The sequence below is a fragment of the Ovis canadensis genome, chromosome 2, assembly GCF_042477335.2.
Source record: "Ovis canadensis isolate MfBH-ARS-UI-01 breed Bighorn chromosome 2, ARS-UI_OviCan_v2, whole genome shotgun sequence".
In the NCBI taxonomy this organism is placed as follows: domain Eukaryota; kingdom Metazoa; phylum Chordata; class Mammalia; order Artiodactyla; family Bovidae; genus Ovis; species Ovis canadensis.
This window is the reverse complement of record NC_091246.1, coordinates 65149750-65166011: the sequence shown is the minus strand read 5'-3', so window position 1 is coordinate 65166011 and position 16262 is coordinate 65149750. Positions and strand designations below refer to the sequence as shown.

General features: G+C 37.4%; 1 protein-coding gene across 1 annotated transcript in view; it reads left to right on the top strand.

Moving 5' to 3' along the window:
- Nucleotides 1-16262, top strand: part of C2H9orf85 (chromosome 2 C9orf85 homolog) — a 64410-nt gene that overhangs the window by 31550 nt on the left and 16598 nt on the right. Inside the window, exon 2 of the mRNA XM_069576362.1 lies at nucleotides 1284-1390. Coding sequence (XP_069432463.1) covers nucleotides 1284-1390 — 107 coding nt within the window. The remainder of the gene's footprint in view (nucleotides 1-1283; nucleotides 1391-16262) is intronic.

Below are 16262 nucleotides of genomic sequence, written 5' to 3'. Positions count from 1 at the left end.
GGATTTATTTTCCCAGGGACTCTCCATCTAGATCAGGAAGAAAAGAAAACCCATACACAATTCATAAGTAATAGAATATGTTTTTTACCACAGAATTAAATTCAAACATAATGTATTCACAGCTCAATTTATGGTTTTTTGAAAATACCCTTGAAATATTTTCTCTTTGAATAAATGTTTTGTCATTGTTTTACCCTCTTATTTAGAGCATTAAAAAATATCAAGTGCTGTTCAGAAGTTTTTCTTTCAGATGATTTCTAAACATTGTGCTTGTAACTCAGTATTCAAATAACCTTCCAAAGAACCTGCATCTTTTGAGATGCTTTGTTTTCCTCCTTTTAAAAAATTTAAGAAAGAAAAGAAGCAAAGAGAACAAGAACTTAAACTATTCTTTATTCATTATTCCAACAGTATGTAAAGACCAGGCTTCCACAACCAAAACAAGTTAGAGAATTCTCAGAGTACTTAGTGAAAATATGTAGCCTAGGTCTTGAGTCAAGTGAACTTGTTACAAAATACAAAGCTGTTGTGAGAACACATGACACATTTAAAAGTTTTCCTTCCTTCTTATTTCCCAACACATTTTGAGAAGAATATTATAAGGAAAAATTTTTTTCCTCATAAAGCTCGTTTTCTACCAGTTATATGCACATAGTTATCTTCTGTTTTGAAGAAACCAGGTTATCAAGGTAACTTTCCTAAGACATCTTTACATGAGAATACAGAAAGATTAAATTGAATAATTAAATATCTCCTTGCTTCCAGCTGCTTCTCCCTGGCTCTCCTTTCTCAAGTTGCTTAGTTTCTGCCCTCCCCTGCAGACTACATTTCAGGATTATCTAAAATCTGTTTAATTTCTCATTTCTCAGTAGTAAGACTTGAGTTGTCAAAACAGTAGGCTTAAAATATGATTGGATTTTCTTCTACTTTTTTTGAGATGTAGCTTACATACAGTAAAGTGCATATATCTTAACTACATAGTTTGAATTGTAAAATGAATATGCATCAGAATCAGTGGGGATGATGTGCTTAAAATACTCCTGCCAGGAAATTTAAAAGTTCCCTAGATGATTCTGAGCTACATCCTGAGTTAAGAATCTTTGCCTTCATAAAGAGCCAAATTGATGTTGTACATAAAAACACATAGTACGCTGCAAAATGTTATGCAGGTTAAATTTAGGTTGCTGTTTAAAAAAAAGCTTAAATTTCTCATATGCCGTTTGAGGTTTGTAATGCTGACTCACTAGTGAAATTCTCGATTTGTTTTTCTGTTTCTTTTTAAGAAAATTAATGCAAAACTTCATGATGGAGTATGTCAGCGTTGTAAAGAAGTTCTTGAATGGCGTGTAAAATACAGCAAGTACAAACCATTATCAAAGCCCAAAAAATGGTAAGTTAAGTTCCCTAATTACCCCACCAGTAATATCAGTATCATATTACTTCATTTCCTGATTTTCAAAATTGTGTCCAGATAAATATTAGGGGGAATAGAGAAAAAATTTCCATTCTTCCATGTGAACTAGGATTTCATCTTACATGCTGCATCCTGGCTTGTGAGGCAAATAGATTGAAAAGGTAGATTCCTCATTCCTTTCCCCCTTCTTCCCTAAGTAAATAATACACCATTTTTGTAGCATCCTGTTCAAAAATGAGACTAGGGTTTTTTATTTTGCACAAAATTCTATCTCCCAATGACAAGATAATGATGTTTTATTTACTAAATTAAATAATTTTTACCACAGGGGGTCTTTAAAAGCATCTAACCTTTTAATTGGACCCATGAAGATTACTGAAACGGCTTAAATTGAGTATCATGAGTAAATCACTAGATTGATAACTTATAATTTCATTCCTTTGAAATTTTGCATCTACATGAAAAGACACTGGACTTTGTTTCTCATTTTTCTGTCCTTTACCTTCCTCTGTAATGTTGGGATTCTCTTTTATCAGCTTTATGTGTATCCTGATGCTGCCTCCCACATCCTTTGGCTCAGCTGAGTAAGGGCCATATTGGAGGGTAATTGCTGCCTGAAAGAGAATACTGATCATTTTAAATATAAGAATTAGCATCAGTATGTGTGATATTGTTTTGACAATTATAAATTTTAATTTGATAATTTATATAGGAGCTATTTGAATGCATTTGTTCATTGTTGCTTTATTTTCCTTTTAGCTATTCAGTACTGACATCTTCCTTAAATGTATTCCCTCTTCCTTTTTGTGAGGAAATGTTAATTAAATAAGTTTGGAAGGTTAGTCTAAATAAGTATGTTATAATCTTCGCTGTTCATTTATTTTGAAATTTTATGTCAACTTTTTTGTGGATTTTTAGCTCAAGCTATGGGGTAATTTGTTTATTTGAGAACAACAGCTTTGAATGTTTTAATTTGGGCAATTTAGTTTGCTCAAGATGCTTCTTTTTAATACTGAATGGTTAAAAACCTCAAGTAAGGATAGACTAACTTCAGCTTTTTAGAATTTTTATTTTTGTATTGCTCTTTCCGAGCAAATTTTTAGTATTTATTTTAGGTACAGCTGACCCCTTTTAAAATAGCTCTACGTTTTTCTCTCTCCTGTTTTCCGGCTTTTTCTTTGTACTCTCTAGCATTTCTTCCCCGAAGAAAACACATCTAAAGAAAATTTAAAATTTATGCTCATTGGCCCAAATTAGCATTAGGGAAATTTGGCAACTGTTTGTACTATTCAGTGCTAGATTTCCATGAATAAATTAACTCTGTCCCCTGCAATCGAAATTAGATGCTGATTCACAATTAACCATGTAGTTTTAGTTAATAGACCTAACACGAAATTTGCAGTTTTTTGAATATTTTCAACAGGTCTTTAAAAAAAATTTTTTTATAACACAAAGGTATTTTGAGATTTCATCACCAGTCTCCTTTTTTTCTCTTGTAGTACTATTTCCTAAAAGAATTTGAAATATAGGTAATAAGTATTTATATAGCCATAGAGTTGTAATAGAGTCACGTTATAACAAAGGAAATCATTGAAAAATATTTGTTCCTTATGCATTATCTGTATTTTAATCTCTTTAATTTGTGCTGCGTCCTTTATGTTTATCTTCATTGAATGTGCCAACATGTGAAAGGTCATATCAATTATACATTTTCCAGATGGTATAACTTGCTGTAGAATTTCTGAACTGAGTGATACATAGCTCTTGAATTTTCACTCTTTTTGTGTATTGCTTATGGTCTTAATATTTTTATGGCTCCAGAAGAATTTGCATACTATAAATCCTAGAAAAACAAATATTTTACTCAAATATAAAGACTCAGTAAAAAATAAAAGTAAAAGGAAACAGTATTAGTAGCAAGTTTATGTTTAATTCTGGAGAACTTACAGCAACCTAAGAATGATTGAATGTAGACACATGGACCCAAAGGTCAGCAGCTCCGTCCTGTCTTGGAGTCACTGAAGTTAGGGCAGCTCATGGTGATGCTGCTAGTACTGGTACTATGTAACTCAGAGGCCTTCGAGATGAGAGCTAGAGAGGAGCTGCTGTTCTGTATCACCGTGAAGCAGATGAAGTCAGCCATAGAGTAGCTAACAGTGAGTGCAGAATAAAGGAGATACAATGCTGTACAAATACCAAAGTACAGGTAATAAGACTTTAAGCTGGAAGGAAGACCTCTAGGAATAAAGAAGCCCAAACTAATTCGAAACAGTGATAGAGCTCCTGAGAGACTAAGAAACTGCTAGTTAAGACAAGGTCTGAACATGTTATCTAGGAAGTCCACTTGCCTGGCCTAGAGTATCATGAAATTCATATGACATTAGAATTCTAGATTACATTAGGCATTTTAGAAAGCCTAGCTTTCAAACTCCAAACCCAGATTGAGAGTGTTCTGAAGAGTATAAATCACCTATTAAAGTAGCATAATTTATTTGAAATTTTAAATGTTTTATTCAATCTAATCACTTATAAATTAAATTTGGCCTTTGTTAAGATTTGTGTAGGAAGTTTACTTTGACACTAGATGTGTCTTTGTGTAAAGATTCCTTTTCCAGCACCCTGAATATTACATTCAGTTAAAATGTTGAGCATTGTTTCGCTTGTCTGTCTCGTACCACAGATTATGTAACCCAATGAGGTACATGAAGAAACGTTCAGCAGAACATAAAATGTAGGAGGAGAAAGTGCTGTTTATAAGTAACAATTCTTTTAGAATGAAGTAATATTCTGAATATTGGGAAAATTAAAGCATTTTCTCCCATTTGTTTGGCATGTGAATCATCAAAAACTCTGCACCTCTAGCAAATATCCATTGTCTACGAGATCTGATATCAAACGTTAGATTCAAGAAAAAAACAGAGTTTGCTATCTAAACTCCTCAAGCTTCTTTGTTTCATTCATGGGAAGCAAAAGTTGTGTGGCGTTTGTAAGTGGCAGGAAATATTTTCCTGTTTCTCTTTCACCTTCAGTAAGGTGATGGGCTGCAGGATTTGTATAAGCATTTTCTTTATGACGGTTTCTCCCAGTTACTGGGAACAACCCTGGACCATCTGAATAGATGTCTGAACTTGAGTTAAAAGAGGAAAGAGTTGAAAACTGTGTATTTGCTAGAGAGATGGGAGGATGGCTGTGAGGGGAAGGGGATAAAATGCCTGTCCCCTATTAGTAATGTGTGAACAATGGGATACTGATACAATACTACCCTTTGATAGGATAATTTTAAATGTCATTGAGTATACAAAGCTTTAGGTCTTTCTAGAAATAAAGTGAAAGGCTTATAAAGATAATGTTTAGTTTTTATAGCTTCTTATCTCTGTAAAAGCAATAAGATGAATTGCCATCCTTGTTTTACACTCTGCCCCTTAATCAGAAGTCAGCGTAGTTGTACCAAGATTTCCCTATCATTTTGGCTCATATCTTTGGATTTTAAAGCAAGAAATTGCTACTCCCTGGTGGAGGGCTGTTGTGGTGCTGCGACAGACTTCTCCCTTGACACCTGAATAGTATAATCATTAAGATTACTATTAGATGTAAGAATTGTGGTTCAGAACAGGACTAAATCTTTTTTGTATAAAACCTCATTTTTCAAGAGGAATTCCCTGGTGGTCCATTGGTTAGAATTGTGCACTTTCACTGCCCAGGGCATGGATTCAATCCCTGGTTAAGGAATTAAGATCTTGTGAGCTGCAAGGCAAGGCCAGGAAAAAACAAACAAAAAAACCCCCTCATTTTTCAAGTGCCCCGTTTTTAACTTTTGGAAAATAAAAACCCAAAGATAAATTAAAACCATTTGTTACCATTCCTGGTCAGTCCCAAGCCATTCATGAACACTGTAAATAATTTTAGATGTAGAGCTAAAAGTTACTGGAAAAGCAAGAAATCTTAAAAATGTAAAGTGATTTGTAGAGTCTTGATATTCTTCACTTAAAACTCATTTATAGACATTTATATTATTTTCCAGGTACTAGAAATACAGATGATTAAAAACTGCCTTTTCTCAAGCAATGTAAGGAAATGAACTCTTATATATACTCCTTTCTTTTTTTTATTCTGGGCTCAGAGGGATTAAATGTCTACCCAAGATAAGAAAGTAAAGCAGATGGAGTTAAGATTCAGATGCAAATTGTCCTATTTCAAAGCCCCATGTTTTTACTCTCTCATAGTGAATTCTCAGTATTTTATTGTTCACTTAAAAAGTCCTTTTTCCCTCTTCACCAGAGCTTAATATTAAATTTAATAGAAGTCATCTGTGTTGTTTATGGAAATTTCCAACTTCTGAGTCCAACATATATAGCCCTGCTTTTTTTTTGAAATAACATGTATCCATAGACAATAGATTTTACTTTGAGGTCCTGAAATGCCTATGCTGTTACCTAGAAACTTCTTATGCCTTGTGTTTCAGGTAACCAAGCAACATTTTTCTCCTGTTAATTTCAAAATGTGGCACGCTAATACCCACATTTGTGTTAAAATCTCTAGCCTGCTTTCTTTTCTCTTTTTGCCCTTTAAAAAACAAATCGCCAGTTTGTGTAGTATTGGCTCATGTTTAACATTGTCCTGGTGTCAGAAGAGAAAGGAGAAGCCAGTATAAAGTAGCAGCAGGCCACAAGCAGACTAGAGTCTGGGAGGGGCGGGTTTTGCCTCCCAGGGAACTTTAGGTGAGGTCTGGAGATACTTTTGGTTGTCATGCCCAGACCATCTGTGAGGGATGCTACTGGTATGTAATAGGTAGAGGCCAGGTATAGGCTTAGCATCCTCCAGTGTACGGGACAGCCCCATAACAAAGATACATCCAGCCTGACATGTCAATAGTGTCTTGGTTGTTGTATACAAAATAGATGGATACTCACAGGGTTGAGCCACTGAAACCTCATGTGTATTTTAGTTCAGTGATTTTCAAACTTTTCAGCTGTAGAATTTTTGAATAAAACAAAAACTTACCCCAGAGTCTATAGAATATGATAGGCCAAAGTGGAACTGTCCTGAATGAAGAGAGGGGAGTCAAGACCTTATAGGCCATAAGAAGAGTGTTGATTGAAAGTAGATTTCATCCTAAAAATATTTCAAGTAAAGAGGAGAACTGGTATAACATATCTTAGAACCACATTGCTGTGGGGATGTCTGGACAAGTAGTTTCAGGACTTATGAGTACTTTATGCCTAAAAACACTGCTACAGAGTCGCTCTTCCTGGTCCTCACTTTCAGCAATTGTACTCCTTACATGATAATTTTGAAGTGTATTGCCTCTTAATTTTTATCTCCACAGACTGCCCTGGTACAGCCCTTATTTCCTCATACTTCATTGCATTAAATAAATGCATTGTCCTCTGTCTCACCTCTATTATTCCCTTGCTCCAGATGAATAAAATAGTGTTTTCAAAAGGTTTGCTTCACATAAATATTTCAAGGCCCTTGTGGGGGAAGAGTTGGGTCTCCAGTAGCAGGGACCTAAGGTTTATATGTTTACTGTTTGATGTTATATTGGAGCATGGCCAGTTAACAGTGTTGTAATAGTTTCAGGTGGACAGTAAAAGGACTCAGCCATACATATAAATGCATCTGTTCAAATTCCTGTCTGTTCCAGGCTGCCGCTTAACACTAAGTAGAGTTCCCTGTGCTATACAGTATTAACTTCTTTATTTTCAAAGGAAAGAAGTATTGTACTCTTAAAGAGTACCACTGCCCTCATTTTCCAAAGAAAGCAAATTAATGCAAAAAGAAAGCACCAAGTATATCCACTAGCTAATGGTTAAATCATGACAGTACCTAGCACTCATTCTTTGGTGCTGAATTATTATATTTGTCCATCAGCTGGCATTTATTACTTGCATTTTTTCATTGAGCAAATGCCATAACATGAATCTCCTTTAACCAGTTATAAGCATATTTTAGATAGATAGATTCCATTTGTAAGTATCCCAAGTTGTACTTGCTTTCAGTGCTTAGGAACTGAGCATATTATTTAGTTCACCATAAGGTACCTGAAAAATAATGTTTGCAGTATGCAGTGGTCAGTCCAAATTGAGCCTTTATTCCTCCATATAATCTGAATTTATAGTATCTGAGTGAAGATCCATTATTTAGGTGGCTGATTCTACAATCCACAAGTTTTAAAACATTTTGCCTTGCCTCTCTTCATGTATTGTAAAACTGAGCACATTTATCAGTTCTTTCTATTCCAGAAGCATAGCTTCTGTTATTAAAATAAACCTTTGACAAGTCTCTGAGCCATCATTGGCATAAAGGTATAATGCATGCAAGGAAGAAATAGATTCAGGGGCTTCCTTGGTGGCTCAGCGGTAAAGAATCCACCTGCCAATGCAGGAGACACAGGTTCGATCCCTGGTTGGGGAGGATCCCCACAGCTACTGAGCCTGTGCTTTAAATCCTGGGAACTGCAGCTGCCGAGTCCAGGTGCCTCAACAACTGAAGCCCAAGTGCTCTAGAGCCCAGGAGCCACGATCTGATTGTATAATCAGATTTTCCTTATTTAACCTCCAAAAGCCAATAAACTTGCCATGGATTTGAAAGATAATTTAGTAAAATTTGTATGTTACTTTGGGGCTTCCCCGGTGGCTCAGTGGTAAAGAATCCACCTGCCCATGCAGGAGACACAGGAGATGTGGGTTTGATCCCTTTGTTTGGAAAATCCCCTGGAGAAGGAAATGACAAGACCCACTCCAGGATTCTTGCCTGGGAAATCCCATGGACAGAGGAGTCTGGCAGTCTGTGAGGTTGCAAAGAGTTGGATACGGTTGAACAACTGAGCACACACACACATTTGTGTGTGTTAGAAACAAAATTCTCTTGAGGAAGAGTCCATGGTAATGATGAAGGATATTACTGCAAGCATAGTTCTTTTCTGACAAAGAAGTGGGATTGCTAGGGTAACAGACAGGAAATTTGGTTCAGTTTGCAGTTATTTTGAATAGCAACTTCACTGTATAAGACACTGTGTTATGTATTATAGAAAATACCAAAATGGCTCTCTGATACTAAGAAATTCCCAACCTGTTAGGGGAAATGGGCCCACAGATAACTCATCGAAAGATTGCAGGTGTAGGGTGTAAGTAAAAGACAGAGACCCAAAGGATGCAAGTTAAGACTGCTGAGGAGTAATAAAATGAAAACAGGAGAGAGAAATCTGGAAAAGGTAGTGGGTGCTGTGAACAGCGGAGAAGAAAATGGCACCCCACTCCAGTACTCTTGCCTGGAAAATCCCATGGACGGAGGAGCCTGGTAGGCTGCAGTTCATGGGGTCGCGAAGAGTCTGACAGGACTGAGCGACTTCACCTTCACTTTTCACTTTCATGCATTGGAGAAGGAAATGGCAACCCACTCCAGTGTTCTTGCCTGGAGAATCCCAGGGACGGAGGAGGCTTGTGGACTGCCATCTGCGGGGTCGCACAGAGTCGGACACGACTGAAGTGACGCAGCAGCAGCAGCTGTAAACAGTGTTTACTGGAAACACTATGAGGAAGGCACCAGGGAATGGAGGGAAAATGGACAGGAACCCCCTGTTCTCTTTGATGGACATGCAGATACTTATGAACTGTCTATATGTCCTGTTTTAGAGTCTACATAAGTGGCCATTTGTTCATTCATTTGCTCTATTTTGCCTGTCAAAAGAAGATCTGCTTTGCATATACATTTAATGAAGAGAAGATAGGATTTTGGTTTAGTTGTTGGATTTCTAGCCTTAAAAAGTGTGTTGATTAGTATTTCTTTGATTTTTTTAATAAAAATAAACATTGTTATATGCTACGAGATGATCCTCTACTTCTGCTTCATTGACTACACCAAAGCCTCTGACTGCAGATCACAGCAAACTGTGGAAAATTCGTAAAGAGATAAGAATATCAGACCACCTAACCTGCCTCCTGAGAAACCTATATGCAGATTAAGAAGTAACAGAACCAGATATGGAACAACAGACTGGTTCAAAATTGGGAAAGTATTATATCAAGTCTGTATATTGTCAGCCTGCTTATTTAACTTATATGCAGAGTACATCATGTGAAATGCTGGGCTGGATGAAAATAACAAGCAAGAATCAAGATTGCTGGGAGAAATATCAACAACTTGAGATATGCAGATGGTATCACTCTAATGGCAGACAGTGAAGAGGATCTAAAGAGCCTCTTGATGAGGGTAAAAGAGGAGAGTGAAAAAGCTGGCTTAAAACTCAACATTCAGAAAGCTAAGATCATGGCATCTGGTCCCATCACTTCATGGCAAATAGAAGGGGAAAAAATGGAAACAGTGGGAGATTTTATTTTCTTGGGCTTCAAAATCACTGCAGATGTTGACTGCAGCCATGAAATTAAAAGGTGCATGCTCCTTGGAAGAAAAGCTGTGACAAACCTAGACAGCTTATTGAAAAGCAGAGACATCACTTTGCCAACAAAGGTCTCTGTAGTCAAAGCTATGGTTTTTCCAGTAGTCATGTATGTATGTGACAGTTAGACTGTAAAGAAGGCTGAATGCCGAAGAATTGATGCTTTCGAATTATGGTGCTGGAGAAGACTCTTGAGAGTCCCTTGGACAGCAAGGAGATCAAACCAGTCAATCCTAAAGGAAATCAACCCTCAGTATTCATTGGAAGGAATGATGCTGAAACTGAAACTCCAGTATTTGGCTACCTGGTGCGAAGAACCGACTCATTGGAAAAAACCTTGATACTGAGAAAGACTGAAGGCAGGAGAAGGGGGCAACAGAGTGTGAGATGATTGAATAGCATCACCGACTCAATGGACATGAGTTTGAGCAAACTCCGGAAGATGGTGACAGGAAAGTCTGGTGTGCTGCAGTTCGTGGGGTTGCAAAGAGTCAGACACAACTTATTGAGTGAACAAGATGATCAATCCCTCCATATATACCAGTGTATGACAAGGAATTATATACATATGTGTATATGTGTGTGTGTGTTTATATATATATATATATATACAGACATATATGTAGTATTTATGTATGTACACACACATACAGAGTGTGAGTTTAACCTCTTTGTTTTAGCTCGTCAGCTCCAGCATTGCTTATAATAGTTTGAGGCTCTTATAATAGTTTGGTTAATCAGTAATTTGAGAGTTGTGTCACCACATTCCAAGAGTATTAAAATGTCCTAGAGTGGAATTTTAGTCACAGGCCATTCTACGTCATATCATAGTACAGTGACTGTAAACCCTGGCTTTATTACTGCCCAGGTCTTAGGTCCATTAGACTAAAGCCATTAAGTTTTAGTCCTTCTTATTAAGGAGAGCTTTTAGTACTGTCATCACTCGTGCACCTGTGCAAAAAGCCTACTTTTTGACATTAATATTGATTGATACAGCAAGCTTTGATTTTAAATTGCCTGCTACAAGTAATAGTTTTGAGAAGTAATTTCCATTTTCTCTTTTTTCTAAACTACTGTTGGCCGGAGGTGAAGATTTTGTACTCTTTTAAGAATTAGTCTAAGTCAAATCCACTGCAACAGGAAGTAATAAAATATCTCCACTTATTTCAAATACATTAACTGTGAAGAGAATTAAACTTCTTCTATTCCAAGTTCTTGAAATCTGTAGACATTGTTTCCTTAAAAACATTTCTTAAGTAGCACATGATGTAATTCCTTAATATGGTTTCAGGTTCTTTTTATGTTAGCACAGATTACTTAGAGCCACTATAGGAACTTTCACTTTATAGATCTCTGTCAGGGTTCGGTTCAGTTCAGATGCTCAGTCGGGTCCGACTCCTTGTGACCCCATGGACTGCAGCATGCCGGGCTTCCCTGTCCATTACCAACTCCTGGAGCCTACTCAAACTCAGGTCCATTGTGTTGGTGATGCCATCCAAGCATGTCATCCTCTGTCATCCCCTTCTCCTCCTGCTTTTAATCTTTCCCAGCATCAGAGTCTTTTCCAATGAGTCAGTTCTTCGCATCAGGAAGCCAAAGTATTGGAGTTTTAGCTTCAGCATTAGTTCTTCCAATGAATAAGCAGGACTGATTTCCTTTAGTATGGACAGGTTAGATCTTCTTGCAGTCCAAGGGATTCTCAAGTCTTCTCCAACAGCACAGTTCAAAAGCATCAATTCTTTGGTGTTCAGCTTTCTTCATAGTCCAATTCTTACATCTGTACGTGACTACTGGAAAAACAATAGCTTTGAAGACGGACTTTTGTTGGCAAAGTAATGTCTCTGCTTTTTAATATGCTGTCTAGGTTGGTCATAGATTTTCTTCCAAAGAGCAAGCGTCTTTTAATTTCATGGCTGCAATCACCATCTGCAGTGATTTTGAATCCCTAAAAAAATAAAGTCTCTCACTGTTTCCATTGTCTGCCCATCTATTTGCCATGAAGTGATGGGACCGGATGACATGATCTTTGTTTTCTGAATATTGAGTTTTAAGCCAGCTTTTTCACTCGCCTTTTGCACTTTCATCAAGAGGCTCTTTAGTTCTTCTTTGCTTTCTGCCATAAGGATGGTGTCATCAGCATATCTGAGATTCTTGATCTTTCTCCTGGTAATCTTGATTCCAGCATGTGCTTCATCCAGCCGGCCATTTCTCATGATGTACTCTGCATATAAGTTAAATAGGCAGGGTGACAGTATACAGCCTTGATGTACTCCCTTTCCTATTTGGAACCAGTCTGTTGTTCCATATCCAGTTCTAACTGTTGCTTCCTGACCTGCATACATATTTCTCAGGAGGCAGATCAGGTGGCCTGGTATTCCTATCTCTTGAAGAATTTTCCAGTTTGTTGTGATCCACACAGTCAAAGGCTTTGGCATAATCAATAAAGCAGAAGTAGATATTTTTCTGAAACTCTCTTGCTTTCTCGATGACCCCTGGATGTTCCCAATTTGATGTCTGGTTCCCCTGCCTTTTCTAAAACCAGCTTGAACATCTGAAAGTTCACGGTTCATGTACTGTTGAAGTCTGGCTTGGAGAATTTTGAGCATTACTTTACTAGTGTGTGAGGTGAGTGCGATTGGGTGGTAGTTTGAGCATTCTTTGGCATTGCCTTTCTTTAGGATTGGAATGAAAACTGACCCTTTCCAGTCCTGTGGCCACTGCAGAGTTTTCCAAATTTGTTGACATATTGAGTGTAGCACTTTCACAGCATCATCTTTTAGGATTTGAAATAGCTCAACGGAATCCCATCACCTCCAACAGCTCTGTTCGTAGTGGTGCTTCCTAAGGCCCACTTGACCACACATTCCAGGATGTCTGGCTCTAGGTGAGTGATCACGCCATTGTGGTTATCTGGGTCATGAAGATCTTTTTTGTATAGTTCTTCTGTGTATTCTTGCCATCTCTTCTTAATATCTTCTGCTTCTGTTAGGTCCATACCATTTCTGTCCTTTATCCAGCCCATCTTTGCATGAAATCTTCCCTTGGTATCTCTAATTTTCTTGAAGAGATCTCTAGTCTTTCCCATTCTGTTGTTTTTCTCTATTTGCATGGATCACTGAGGAAGGCATTCTTATCTCTCCTTGCGATTCTTTGGAACTCTGCATTCAAATGGGTATATCTTTCCTTTTCTTTTTTGCCTTTAGCTTCTCTTTTCTCTGTTATTTGTGAGGCCTCCTTAGGCAACCATTTTGCCTTTTTGCATTTTTTTTTCTTGGGGATAGTCTTGATCGTCATTGTGAGTTTCTATTGTTTGTCCACGAAGGGTGGAGTAGCACAGCTCACTGTTTACGAAGGTACCTAGTCATCTCATGTGAGAGTATTGTAAGTGGAGCTGAATTATCATAAAGGTTAAAGTGTAATGATAAGACCAGGAAATGAAGGCAATACCAGAAAAGTTGTGGCAGAAAGTTTATTCCAGAAATACTAAAAATATCAGATCAGTTCTTTTCCAATTGATGTTTATTGTCTAGATCAGTGGTTCTCAAAGCTTTTGTTCTCAGGACCTCTTTCTTTATATTGTTAAAAATTACTGAGGACCCAGATAGCTTGATTTATGTCAGCTTTTATGCATTATATCTAATGGTATTTATTAGATATAATGATATTTATTGTTTTAGATATGAAAACTGAGACTTGAAAATAATTATTTTATAAAGAATGTGAATATAAGCAACCATTAAAGGTTAATGTCATGTTCCTAGTGCAGGTTGGAAAAGAATTTCCAGACATGAGACAGAATGAGAGGGAAATAAAGTTCATTAGAATGGGAGACACTGTTAGAACAGCAGGCCAGCTCAAGGGAGAATGGTGAACAGTGGTCCTTAGTCCACTTTTATACCCATGGTTCAGGGAGTGGGCTAGGGGTCTTGCGGGTTATTTGCTGATTGGATGAGGCATATATACTGGGTGCGGGAAGAAGGGGAAGCCTCTGTGGGTTAGGAGGGGAGACAGGTTATACTGCTCAGAAGGACCTGAAATCTCTTAATAATTACAACATGGGGGAGGGAAGGATGAAAAGGGTCTGGTTTTTCTGTTCCTGCATTCCAAGACCCTTCTTGGTTTTATCTGCTATTTTGTCCATGGGTCACCACATTTAATACTAATAATTTTTTATGAAAAATAACTTTTGAAACAAAAATATTAGTGAGACAAGTGGCATTGTTTTATATATTTATGAATTTCATTAGTGTCTGACTAGTAGAAGGAAAATGAAGCAGTACATTTTTAAAATAGTGTAAGTAAATATCAATGAAAGTAAAAGAGGAGAATGAAAAAGTTGGCTTAAAGCTCAACATTCAGAAAACTAAGCTCATGGTATCTGGTCCCATCACTTCATGGCAAATAGATGGGGAAACAGTGTCAGACTTAATTTTTTTGGTCTCCAAAATCAGTGCAGATGGTGATTGCAGCCATGAAATTAAAAGATGCTTACTCCTTGGAAGGAAAGTTATGACCAACCTAGATAGCATATTAAAAAGCAGAGATATTACTTTGCCACCAAAGGTCTGTCTAGTCGAGGCTGTGGTTTTTCCACTGGTCATGTACAGATGTGAGAGATGGATTGTGAAGAAAGCTGAGCGCCGAAGAATTGATGCTTTTGAAGTGTGGTGTTGGGAGAAGACTCTTGAGAGTCCCTTGGACTGCAAGGAGATCCAACCAGTCCATCCTAAAGGAGACCAGTCTTGGGTGTTCATTGGAAGGATTGATGCTGAGGCTGAAACTCCAATACTTTGGCCACCTCATGCAAAGAGTCGATTCGTTGGAAAAGACCCTGATGCTGGGAGGGATGGGGGCAGGAGGAGAAGGGGACGACAAAGGATGAGATGGCTGGATGGCATCACCAACTCGATGCATATGAGTTTGGGTAAATCCAGGAGTTGGTGATGGACAGGGAGGCCTGGCATGCTGCGATTCACGCGGTCAGAAAGAGTCGGACACGACTGAGTGACTGAACTGAACTGAATGGAAGTAAATATTAATAACCCTTTCCAGATGATTATAGGAATTCATCTTTGGTACAGTGTAGAATCTGAAACCATATCAGTAAACACTTCTTATACTAAAATCCACTGGTGTGTCTTGCAGTTGATCTTTCACCCATGCATGGTTTTGTAACATCATGCATTTTGCTAGTTTGGAAAATACTAATTCATTTAATTATACAGATCTTCCAAATGTGGCTGTGGTGTATTATGCAGTTTAAAATGTTGTGTTGATACTGGAAGGATGTCATTTAAAAGTGTGGGTTTTTCATTTTTGTTAGTTGTGGGTTTGTGGAGGTGACAAATATAGTAATTACTAATACAGTTTGGTGCTGCTATCTTTGTTCTTGCCAAGTTTCAGCACTTTTAGTAACTATTATTAAAAATGAGACTCAAAGAAGTTAAAGTGACTTTCAGTGATTATATGGCAAGGGTATGTCAAAGCTAGACTAGATCTAGTTCTCTTGCTTCCCAAATCAAAATACATAATAATTTCTAGTATTTACAGTGATCTTGAAAATAAAATTTTATCTCTTAAATTTTACCCTTAAATGGATAGTAAACATTTTTTCGCTTTTATTTTCTTTTATCTTCTTTCTAAGGGCCCGGGTGACTGGCCCTTAAGGAGAACCATTGTCCTTCCTTTCTTATGGGGTCCTTCTTATACCCCACCAATGAAAAATTCTCTGAAGGGATGGTTAATTTTTAGCTTGTAGTTGAGTCCTATAGCCGGAGGTCTGGAATCTGGTGGTCTCACAGCTTTGAGAAGATAGGCGCGCCAGTGGGAAAACAGAATGTCATTTGAGCAATTTGGTCAAACTCAAGGATCACTGTGATTTTATTCTTAGTTTGCAAGGTCAACATAATGAGACATCTTATCAGTGAGACCCCACGTGGGCCCTATCAGTTAGTGGTTCATAGGAGTGGTTCATAGGAGTAACCTGTGGTTTTATTTGACCGGGTTCCACTAAAATGGTTAGTTGTGGTGTATGCATGGACAAGATTTATTGTTTCTGGGAATTTTAGTCCATGAAAATATGAAAAGAAGACCAAGCCACCATTATTTTAACATCTCTGCAGTTCTCTTAGTAATGAACTCATAAAATATTCAAAATATAGCTATTTTCAGGGGAAATTAGGTAAAATTTATATTTAGGTCAATTTCAAGTTTTTCCTTACTACTCGTTTTGTAGGAAAAAATAGGAGTGATTATCTAAATTACAGGTGTTTTTAAAGATGTTTCAAGATACTGCACAAGTTCTATGACAACTTGGAATGTATATCTTTTATCATTAAGATAATTTTTAAACCATCTTGTGCTTAAGATCAAGATTCTTAGGCTGGACAAATGTGACGTAGAAGAAGAAAAACCTGAAACTCTAATTACTTTCACATCTTCTCTCTACTC